The sequence below is a fragment of the Heliangelus exortis genome, chromosome 18 (genome assembly GCF_036169615.1).
Source record: "Heliangelus exortis chromosome 18, bHelExo1.hap1, whole genome shotgun sequence".
NCBI lineage: Eukaryota > Metazoa > Chordata > Aves > Apodiformes > Trochilidae > Heliangelus > Heliangelus exortis.
In genome coordinates, this window is record NC_092439.1 from 2,274,223 (window position 1) to 2,286,478 (window position 12,256).

The 12,256-nt window shown below is 38.1% G+C and overlaps 1 protein-coding gene across 3 annotated transcripts in view; it reads left to right on the plus strand.

Moving 5' to 3' along the window:
* Nucleotides 1-12,256, plus strand: part of SHANK2 (SH3 and multiple ankyrin repeat domains 2) — a 279,149-nt gene that overhangs the window by 30,918 nt on the left and 235,975 nt on the right. For all 3 annotated transcript variants that reach the window (XM_071762128.1, XM_071762127.1, XM_071762126.1), the window contains exons 4-5: nucleotides 5,446-5,667; nucleotides 11,522-11,725. In XM_071762128.1, coding sequence (XP_071618229.1) covers nucleotides 5,464-5,667; nucleotides 11,522-11,725 — 408 coding nt within the window. In that variant the 5' untranslated portion in view covers nucleotides 5,446-5,463. The remainder of the gene's footprint in view (nucleotides 1-5,445; nucleotides 5,668-11,521; nucleotides 11,726-12,256) is intronic.

Sequence of the window (12,256 nt, forward strand, 5' to 3'; positions counted from 1 at the left end):
TGGCTGTTTGCTGCTGGCTCTCTGCCATCTTTCTTCTGCTGCTTATGCAAACATTTGCATAGTGATCCAGTTCAGAGATGTGATGGATGCTGAAACTAACCTCCCAAAGAGGAAAAAAAAAAAAAAAACCCGCACAAAAATGGTGTTTAACCTGGCTCAGTGCTTTATTCTGCTTTGCTGTTCATTTTAATACAGAGATTAAAGCAGTCTGGGGGCAAGAGTGGAATGGTTTGGGAAGGAAGGGAGGATGGGACTTCTTCAGGAGGCAATGCCAGTCCTGGGCAGCTTTAAAGTAAGAGTGGAGAGTGGAGATTGAACCCATCAAATTGCAAATTGCCCATTGGAGTCGGTCTTCAATTCAGATTTTCTTCTAAGCAGCCTTTTCTGCAGAGCTGTGGAGAGGTGTGAAATTCATGGTTCATTGGGGTTGCACCCCCCATCTTCAGTTTGAAAGGTCTGTGTTTTTTTTTTAATGTTAATATAATTAGAAAAGGCAAGGCTTGATCTTCTCAAGTATTTTAATGTTATAACTTGACAAGCTTGCTTTTGAGCTGATGTAATCCTGAATAAAGCTGAAGAATCCAAGTGTTAGGAGCTCTGGTAGGTTTGACACAGGTGGAAATTCCTTTCCTGAATTGTTTTACTTCATAGTTAATTATTAAATACCTCCTCCTAGCAGTTGCTGTTATGCTAACAGCAAAGTTTTCTCACAGATTTTTTTCATGGCATTACCAAAGCCATAACAATGCTGACTCTGTACCTGAGATATTCCCACAGGTACATTTTTAACTCACCTGACAATAGCAGCCTAGAGGACTTCTCCCTGCAGGCAACAGGACTGCTATTGTGCAAATGAATGTTTATATAAAAATAGATTGTTCTTATCATGAGCAGGAGCCAGGGACTCTGGAGTTTGAAACCTTGCTTTGAGATTCAGCCTTGTTGGCCTTGGACAAGACATTTGATGCATGGGCCTCAGGTGTATTTTAGAGAGAGAGGAATGAATAACTATTGAGATCAGTCCAAAGTGGTCACTCATGTGAGACCCCAGCTAACACAGGAACAAAAGCAAAATTCAAAGGTCAGGGAAGGAAGGATGGCATCCTTTAATGTCCTTTATCAAGATTTCCCTTTTATTAGGATTAGTCTTGGTGTTAGGGGTGCATTTCCTTCTGTCTCACCATATGTTATTCTTGTGCACTGCAGAGCTCCATAGGGACCCTTTGTTTGCAGCTGCAGCAGTGTTCTGCCTCCCCCTGGAGAAACTCCTGCAGGGTGAGAGCTGGAGAAGTTCTGCAGGGGAGCAGGATCTCTCTGTGCACATGGCTCTGTGCTTTTGGTGGCTGTCAGATGTATATTGACCTTTAGGTTTGCTCCAGGCAAACTGGACATCCTGGCATAGGATACAATAAGGAGGGGACTTCATGTGGGACAGATCTTGTAAAATAGGTTTTTGTGTGTGTATATGTCACTGTATTTCATTATCTACCCATATGAAACTGGATAGGAGGGTTTGTTAATTTGCAGGGTCCAGAAAACTGTACATAGGTGCAATTAAGTTGAAAATTTTAAACCATAGTTTTGTTGTAGGCAAATGCATTGTGTATCTTATAATGCATCTATATTTACTGCAGATACCCTCTCCAATGTGTGTCTCTATCAGTGATGTTTTAAACATCAACTTATAATATTTAACATAGTTAAAAATAACATATATATATTTAATGTTATTTTCATACGATGTTTAACAACCGTAAAGCTCCGGAAAAATGCATCAATTTGTCCCTGCTCTTGTTTTTTTCCCTGCCATGTCAAGTTTGCACTGACTGGAGCACCATTCAGAGACACAGGAAGCAAGCTCTGGGAGTTGAATTTCTTGCCTTTTGATAACTCATGCACTGTTTTAATTCCAGTCTTTTATAATACACTCTTAGTCTTTTTTTTCCCCCTCCTTTTTTTTTTTTCCAAAGAAAAAGGCAGTTAGATGGTCATGCTACTTGCTCATGTTTATTTTCTATTTATTCATAAGCTGTTTTAAACTCTTCTTAATGGGGGGATGTTAACAACAGCAGGATAAAAAATTCCTGCAGATTTTCTAAGTTGCTGGCTAGATAGAAAAAAAAAAAAAAGTATCTAAAAATAACATACGTGAGGGGAAGGCAGCAATCTGAGCTCCACTTCTTTCATCTGGCCTGTTGGCCTGAGAAATGTAACCTGGCAATAGCTGTAGAAGCAGAGTAAACATCCCAGTGCTCCCACAGAGCTAAAGGGCAAGGTGCTGAGGGAAAAGTACAATAATAGAGGTAAGCATATAGCCATTGTTTTATTCTTGCACCTTCCAGCTGTTTTTATAGCCTTCCTGTGTCAGAAGTGATGTTTAACCAGCTGGAGCTTGTGCTGGCTTTGTTCAGCCAGTGGTTAGGGGATGTTCAAGGAGATCTCCTGGGGCTGGGACACACAGGGAGCTCAAGATAGAGGATTTGGGAATACAGAGGACTTGAGGTGGAGCAAAGGCTGTGGTGGTGGTAGTTTACATTGTGAGTTGACTTTCAGGATGATTGAAAATCTGTTTTCATTCATTTATGGAGAAACTTTTCTTTACTCAGCACCTCTCTATACCAAAATCATCCACTGATGTATTGCTATAAAATAAAATCAGCTTAACTATAGGAAGCAAAGATCTGTTGTGGTTTTAACAAAGTGAAAGAAGACATCCAAGACAATCAGATCAGCACAACCTGATCTATATTGTAGCTCTCTACCATCCTTTTGAACCAATGAATTGTCAAACTGGGAGCTGGGAACTTGGGATGATCGATTTTCTTCTGCTGTACAAGCCTAAGTAAGCCAGGCAAAACTGCCTTACTTTTCCTGAGGTAATAGTTTTTGGTTGTGGAAAAGTGGAATGTTATTTCAACAAAACTGAAGCTGTTCCTAAAAGAAAACAACTTCCCTTGAGGAGCTGTAACAGACAGCACCTCTGGTTACCAAGTGGGGTATCTTCCATTTCCTCACAACTTAAGAGACAACCAATGAGATTACCTTTAAGGTGTCTGTAGATGCAGGGAAAGATGCTTGACCTCTGCTCCCTGGCAGGATCTGCCCTACAGTGGGACCTGATTTAATTAGAGGTGGTTAGAATCTTGTTTAGAAAAGGCATTGAAATGAGCAGCTTCTCCATAGCACTGATGAGGTTTAGGTTCTGTTCTTGCCTCTAGGCACAGTCTTTCGTTACTCTTTCCATGGTTACTCATGCATTATTTTTTTTAACCTGTATCCCAGAAAATTAGGTGACATGTGCCTTGTTAATGCATCTCCAAGGAGTTCTTTATTTTACTATTTATTAAATTTAAAGAACCTGATATCTGGGAGTTGGATCTTCAGCTATTAATTTCCCTTTGCTATTTCATAACGAGATATTTCTGGGCAGTTTTTGTATGAAAATCCACTTGCTAAAACTTTGGTAATTATTTCCCCCCTCTAATTCAACTCATTATTTGTATACTGTATAATTGCAGTTTACTGTTCTCTGTCAGAGGAGCTGAATCCATTGCCCTGGGATATATTGTGCTTTCAAATAGCTTTGAGGAGAGACAAACCATGCAATGGTCTTAATGTCTTTTATCCTCTCACTCACTGGCCTTATACCTCTTACACTCTTAAATACTGTATGTATCTCCCTACTGCAATTTGGCTTCATGTGATTTCATGTTGGTGGATAAATAAGGAAACCATTGAAATGTTTATATTTTTCATTGACTTAAGGTGCTGTGGAAAGCAGCATTAATCTACAGTTCAGTGAAGCATTAAAAAAAAAAAATACACCCTCAAGAGTTTTCTTTTATAAAGAAAGCCTTCCAATAAGCTGCTGTGAACTGGCATGCTTTCACCTTTTTGAACTCACTGATTGTGTCTTCGTTAGTAATTACAGCTGAGGGTAATAACACTGGAATTTTCTTCATCAGAAATAACAATAAGACTTGATGATGTGGGTATGTGATGTGCTTTGGAAATGGTTGCCCTTGACCACCTCAAGCTTTAGGCCTACCTGTCCTCTGGTGTAAGTGCTGGCTCCAGCACAGGGTCACCTTCAAATGCTAAAGTAGAGCTGTAACCTTTTATGCTTGCTTTGTAATCAGTGCTATCAATGACTGGATGGTGCAAAGGAATGAGTAATATTGTGGTGATATTTGGTAGGTTCAAACTAAGTCATGAAACACAGTGGTAAAAGATGTTCTATTAGTCCCTGCTGTTGTTTGACTGTATTTGCTTTGAAGGATCTGACTGTGAGACCATCCTAGAAGACATATTTGGATATCTCAGTCACTTGGTGTATGAGTGACCTTGGTAAAATCAGTCCACCCTTCTGTGCTTTTAATGCCTTTTTTTTTAATGTGGGCTGACAGTGGAATTAGTTGGGTTGAGGTTTTTTGGTTTTAATTGAAGGTTTTTTTTGATTATTAATTAAGAACAGAGATGTTGTGTTGGGAGGTTTCTCATGGAAAACATAAAAAGTAATGTTAGTGTCTTTCTGGACTCTGGAAAATATATGGTTATCAAGCACTTCAACCTTTATTGTGGTATTTTCAATTTTTTTCCTAGAATAAATTGTTTCCACATTTTCTCATAGAACAATGAGTTTCATTTCCTGGAAAAGCTTTAAATTGATGAATCAAAAAAAGGTGCTTTGCTGCTGTAGTTGGAAAAACCCAGAAGAAAAATGTTCTTGCTGTGAGGTGTCTGAATACAAGTGACCTTACTTTGGATTACTTTCTTTTTAGCCCAGTCTATACAACAGATGACTTTTTTTTTTCAGGTCTGCATTTGAGGATGTGCAATAGAAAGAATTTGGTAGTGTTTTTATGAAATGTGTTCTATGAGCCACAAACCACAAAGCAGCATCTGCATCTGTCAGGCTCCCTGTAGTATTTCATTTTTTGGTTGTTTCTGCCACTTGAAAATACTGTCCTTTATTGAAGCCTTATGTGTATAGTTTCTGGATGTACAGGATGATAGTTTAGCACCTATATTCCTTTAAATGTATTTTTGCATTTGGAAAAGCAGGCTTCAAAGCCAGATCTAGTTCTAAGTACAGCTTACAACAGTGCTATTTAGCAGAGAAGCTGGTAATTTGCTGGCTTTTTCTGCATCCTTTGGGAGGGTCTGATTGGGTGTGCCTGGGAAGAAAGGTCATCATCTCTTTTATTGCTCTTTCTTCTTCTGTCATTCTTTATCTTCTGCAGCAATTTGGTGGCCAGATTTATTTCCATTACACTCTGGCTACTCACATAAATTACAGGAGGAAATAAAAGGAGGATAAAACGTTCAACTTCGTTGTTAACTGCATGTTACTTCCAGGAAAACAAAACTTGTAGCTGGTTCATATTTAAGACTTCAACTACACCTAATTTTTTTTTTTTCCCTCTTTCTCCTTTATATTGGCAGGATAAAAAAACCTTGAACATGCCTCGTAGCCCAACTTCCAGTGAAGATGAAATGGCACAAAGCTTTTCTGACTATTCTGTTGAATCTGAATCAGACAGCTCCAAAGAAGAAACTATTTATGACACAATCAGAGCAACTGCAGAAAAGCCAAGCAGCAGAATGGAAGAAAGTCAAAGCAACACCTTAGTGATTCGAATTATAATACCTGATCTGCAGCAAACGGTAAGGGATATTGCATTGCCACATAAAAATTAATGTTAAGCTGTTAGCTTTGCTGGCTTCAGTCTGAAGTAGCTTTGTTCTGTTTTCTTACAATTTTTAAATAAATTACAGGCAAAATTTATGTTCTCTTTTTCTTTAATGTCTACATTTCTTATGCCAGTGATGTCTGATTGATTGCCTAAGCTGAAGGTGCCAAGAGAGTGTATTTAGTATGTTAGCTTGATGAAAGCTGTGATCATAAAGCAAAATATCTGTGTGATCTGCATTCAGAGGTAGAAGAAAAGAATTGGGTATCTAAAATCTCATCAGAAGACGAGGGTTGAACCCCCAAATCACATGCTGTCTCTATAAAAAACATGAAAATGTATAACCCTGTTGTCTTCTCTAGTTTCTCCACCATGAGATAGTTTGTGATTGACAGTAGACTGTGGTATAGTAGGAGGTTTTCGCTGCCTTTTTTCTGCCTTTCTCTGTTATCCTCTTATTAAAAGATATCCTTGTTAGATAGCTGGTGGCTTTTAGAGACTAAAAGTAAGGAAAGAGAAGGACAAATAAATTTTTCCTTGGTCCTTTGCTGTTCTACCTTTACTATATGGTGGTGTTTCTTGGACTTCCACCCCCAGAAATGGACAGACTCATTTTGGAGGAAGAATAAAGCATGGCATCATCCTGTTGCATAGTTTTAAATATCACTACTTTATTCTCTCCCACTTACTCACCACTTACACTGGAAACATGTCAGAGAGGATTAAATGAACCTATGGCTATATCTCATATGCCTAAGTCTATTCTTCAGTTTTCTAATTAAAGAAGCTTAAGTCTATTCTTCTTTAAGTCTTTTCAACAAAAGATTTAATCTCTCACATCTTACAGGAAGAGTTGAACAGACTTTTTAATTTGTTAAAAAATGTCTGATTACTTCAATAAATGAGAATAAAAGTGTGGGGGTTTTATATATAGTTTTTTTACATATTAGAAATCTACCTAACAAAGACTCCTCACTCTTTGTTACAAGGTTTTTTTTTCCTTTATGGTTGGATGTGAAAAAGTAAATGTCTGGAATGTTAGGATCCTAAGGCTGGAAAATTTGCTGTTGTAACTTTGTAATATAAGCAATTGTTGTTCTGCATATGTGCTGTGATTGGAATAGCAGATTTATCCCAAAGAAGGTCTTGGGAATTACTTGCTGATTCTATCTAGAATCACAACTTGTCCAAGTTTCTGGTTAATTATCTAAATTACCCTGGGCCTCCTTGAATGCTGCTGTCAATTTTCAATTGATAGTAGGCATCAGACTTTCTTCTTTCAAAATTTATTATAAAAACACATTCTTTTTATGGATGTGTGCTACATACATCACTCTGTGCTGACGTTTAAGATCTACATCATACTGTGCTGCCATTGAAGATCTATCTCAGATGAAATTATTCCTTTCTTTTTAATTAAGTTCATTTTTAGAATGATAGAGATGACCTGTGTACAGGCTGACAGGGAAGAGCTGCTTTGACAGTGTGGCCTCAGGTGTGGTTGTAGAGTTCTTTTTTTAAAGCCTCCTCTACACAGTGCTGGAGAGAGAAATCTGTGTAGGAGTAGGGAGCATTATCTCTGAAATTCTGGCACTTACATGCATTTGAGGACTGCTACTGAAGTTAAATCATCACTCCATTAGTTTGTATGGTGTGTGATGAACCTCTGTGAAGAGGAACTGCTGTGGGGCCAGAGCTGGAGAGGAGAGCTTCAGGGGGCAGAGCAGGACTGTGGCTGCTTTGAGCCCCAGATGGGATTTTATTAAAATCTTGGCTGAAGCCATCATCACCTTGGGTTTCTCATTGCAGCATTGATTAAAATACTGGAATCCAGTGCTGTACATCTTAAATATGAAAGGATTTTGCCTGGAGTGAAGCCCTCTGTCAAGACCAGGTCTGACATGGTTAGGAGATGTCAGCTTGCTGTGTCTTTGACTTGGTTCAGTGCTCTATGAAAGATCCAGTAAAATGGAAAGATAAGCTTTACTTGCTAGGTTTAGTCTGCTGTTCAAACCAGAGAGCTGTTAGCTTCCTAAACCCCTCTTATTTCATTACTCTATTCTTTAGACCAATAATAACTTATTTATTGACACTGTTGAAACAAGTAGGTTTGAAAAAATTCATTTTGTTCAGGAAATGAAATAAATCAAAAAGTATTTTCAGTTTTGTGTTCCATTCGCTCGTTTTTATTGCTTTGCTTTTTCCTTTTTTTTCCTTGTCAATAAACTCTTAATGAAAAGTAACTCAATTCTTTTAAACAGCCTTATAGCAGATGATCTATTTCTGATTTAATTTATTAGCCTGCAAGCTCTTGTACAGAAGAGACTGAAAATCTGAATTCAGGTTTGCAAGCAGAAAGATTGAGAGCTTAAATGTAGTTTAGCAAAATCTGGAGAAGGTCATAGGTCATGAGCTGTGTTACAGCAGCAAGACAAATCCTAAATACAACCCCATTTGTTCTGTAATTATAATTAATTGAAGAGGTGTTTAAAATTAGGCTGTTTAATCAAAGGAGCATGGAATGACATAATTTAGTTTTGTTTTTATTCTTATTCTTATTTATTCTTATTTTTTAGAAAGTACGATCACGTTTAAAAGAAGGAATGTTTAGGGTTTTAGGTAAAACTCAACCCAGTGGGAAGCTTTAAGCCCCAAGCTAAAATGACTAGGAATATAAATTTGATTATCTCCAGTAACAGTAGTGTAAGTTGCCTTTATTTCATTGCATGTATGAGATAAGTACCAAGCATCAGAAGAAAGTTGTGCTCCTATATGAAACTATTTTAATTACCACCCATTGTAGGAAATTTGTCTTGTTGCTCTTTTATTCTCATTTGAAACTTTTAAAGGTAATGTAAACTTTGACAAGGTCACACAAAGCTCTTTTGAAGACTTACTTTTCTGTTCTTTTATCAGTTCTTTTATTGTCTGCTTTTCAGTTCAGATGATAATCCAACGTATTGAAACAATACTTTGTAGAAAGAGTAATTTTCCTACTGCTTTTGTGCATCACCCATATTCAAGTTAAGTGTCATCCTTTGCACAGGAAGGTGTAGAATGTTTCAGTGAGCGACTGATAGATTTCCTGAGCTCAGTGAAATTACTGAGCATAGAAATCCCTCCAAATTCACAAATATAGGTCCATAGGAGAATGAGTAAAAAAGCCATATTATCTGGCATTTAATTTCCTGATGGAATAAGCTGGGAGGCTCAGCTTTAGTAGATGCTTTATGGAGGCTGAACTCGTGTCATTTCTTCTGAGCTAAAGCTTATTTGCTGTGCATCCAGCCCAGAGGGCTCTGGCTTGAGGATGACCCTGACTCCTTGCTGTTGAAATGGAAGTGGGAATTATTGACTGGTTCCTCCTCTCTTTGCAGTAGTGGTGCAGGGTTTAGGCAATATGCAGTTGTGTTTGCCCTTAATGCAAGGGCAGGGGAGTTCAGTGTCATGCTGTCAGTGGCACTCACAGGTGACAGATTTTCATCTTTCCTCCTTGGTAAGCAAAGTTGGCAGCCCCCAGCAGTTTGCTGCCCAGGGCAACTGCCCACCTTGTGCCTCAGGGCAACTTGTGTCCGTGCATGGCATTGGATATGTTTTGGATGTGGAAAAAAGGATGAAATAACCCTTCTGTGGTTTCCTCTGTGGTTTCCTCCGATCTCTGCCTGGAACTTTTTGGTCTGAATCTAGGATAAGTCTTCTTGCATCCACTTCCTTTATCAGCCCACGTGGGAACATACTGCAAGTGACTCTGATTATGACTGGAAGGAGTGTGGTTCTTCCCCAGTAGTCAAGAAAATCTCTTTTACGTGATATTCTGAGAGTTATGTCCAATGTTTCGTGCTTAGCGTTGCTCTTTTTCCTAAAATTCAAGAGCAGATCTGTCAGACAATTGTAAAGAATGTTTTAATAATTTCATTTTCAACACGTGCTGGTTGGTTTGCTCTTCAGTTTTATCCTATACTTATGTTACTGGTTTCCAGTCTATGCTGCCCTCCACTGCCTCAGATCTATCCCAGGTTTTCCTTTGGAACTTTTCAGAAGTATTCTTCTGTGTCCTGTTTTGTGACTGACTGTTCTTTGCTGATTGCTGGTTTTTGTTGAACTTCCTTCTTTTTATCTTCAGTTTGACAATGGAAACATTGTGGGTCATGCTGACAACTGTTATTATACCCTGGGTTTGGATAGGTGATCTGACCTGCCAGCTGATGGTGTGGCCAGACCTTTTTTTGACCTTTCATGCTTTTTGGTGCAGGAAAACAGTAACACCAATTATTAAATTGAACTCCAAACACAAATCAGAATGAGTGGCTTTCTCTGTTCTTTTCATGATACCCAACTCTCATTTGCATTTTCCACTTTTTGGCTGTCACATCTTTAATATCAACGTCTTCTATTGAAAGGAATAACATGTATTTTGATATTCTGACTAGCACATTTTGGAGGCAGCTGTACAAACCATCCATCATGGTTCCTCTGTTGCAGTGCAGTTCTGTGAGTGACAACTCTGAGAGTCTGATGAAAAAGATGTGTTGGTTGATAGCTTTTGAATGGATAAATGTTATTCCTCATAGTTTCTGTGTCATGAACATTATTGCCATTGAATTAACATCTTCTTTGTAGGTAAAGCAGGTGAGCTATATTTTCCTCTGCTAGTCCTTCTGTTGCACATAGTGACCTACTCTTACCAGGAATTAAAGATTAGAATTGATCCTCTCTGTCATGATCCAAAGAGCTTTAATATCTAAAATACAGGGCTCACATTTCAGCAACCAATGCTGCTCTGCTGTCAGGTTCCTAGGCTTGGATTTTGAGTGGCCTAGTGTGGTTTTGAAGATGTTTTGGGGCCACTCAGGGCTTCTTTTTTGGTTCTTATTTGAAAGAACTGGTCTAATTTTTACAGTGTATGTAGCTAGCCTTCAAGGCAGACTGTCACAGCTTACCTGGTCTTGGGATGCAAAAAAAGGGTGGAAAGAACAGATTCCATATCTGTCAGTGAAAAATATCTTGAAGTTTTATATGTGTTTGTGTAGTTCTTTGTCACTAAACTATCCCTATTTTTATGACTTTAATTTTTAAAAAATTGATTTTATTTATTATAAGCCTTTGAAGATTAGAAAATATTGTCCAGTTTCTTAACTCGGTTAAAACCATCTCCATCTCATTTTCTTCTGCCCATGTACCACACCATGTCCATCTAATGAATTCTTATTTCATAATTAATCAATCTGTGTGTAGATTCTGCTGTGATTCAACTGTTTTCTCAGGGTAGAAAGTGTGACAGTAGGTAACAAGTTATCTGCATGACAGAGGTGATAACTGTGGTGGTCCTAAATTTCTCAAATTCCAGCTTGGTAAGAAGCAGAAAATTTGAAAGGATTTTCCAATTTTTCAGGTCTGTAGTTTCTCCCATAAATTTAACCTAAGACACATGTGGCTTAAAATGAATTGGAATTTTTGCCTGAATACCATTTTTTAAATGAAATTGTTGAGGATCTGGTTGTCAGAACAACCTAGAATCAAGTAGATGGTTAAACATCTTGTAGCATCCCTTTCACTTGGCTTTTCAGGCAGGTTTTTCATACAGGTGTTCTGTCTCTGATGTTGTGGAAGGACTTGAAATATTCTCTGTTTTCACAGTATTTGTTCATTAGTCATTATAGAAGAACATGTGTGAAATGTAATTGTGTTGATGTATATTTTGTCATGGAATTTGTAGATTTATTCTGTATATATGTATATACTTATGGCATGTGTAAATTTTAGAATGTAAGATATTATTTAAAGACTTTTTTCATTAATTAGATTTACAAAATAATTTATCTTTGCAGAAATGCATTAGATTTAACCCAGAAGCTTCAGTGTGGGTTGCAAAGCAACGAATTTTGTGCAGTTTGAATCAGAGTTTGAAAGATGTCCTGAATTATGGCCTGTTCCAGCCTGCAAGCAATGGTAGAGATGGGAAGTTTTTGGATGAAGAACGACTTCTTAGGGAATACCCACAGCCAGTGAATAAAGGAGTTCCTTCACTTGAGGTATTTTTAGATCTAACATTTTGATACAAACTTCAGAGTGCACAGATTTTGTCTGTCTCCTGAGAAAGCAGTAAGGGAAGAGAGGGTGTGCATGTGTGAAGCAGTCACACACAGACACTGGAATTTCCCCCCTCTCCATTGCTCTTGCAGAGGCTGAGCAGCTGCGGGGGATAAATTGGGCAGAACTATTGTGGCACTGGGCAAACATGGAACAGAGCCAGATCGTGCTGTATAGCAGGAAACTGGGGCATGGAACTAGTATTTAATTAATTTTGGTATTGCTTGTATGGTGGGACATCAACCACTAATAATCTGCAGTTAATAGACTCACTCCACTATAACACAAATCGAAGGAAAAAGAAAAAGGGTTCAGAGAAGGTTTCAAGCCCTAGATTTTCTAGCAGTTCATTTCAGAGGTTCAGTCTCTGGTGTCCATATTACAGCCATATGTAGATTAAATGACCACTTGAATTGTTTTGTCATGTTCTGTTTCATGAGTGCTCAGTGTTTGCAAATTTCTTCTCACTGAAG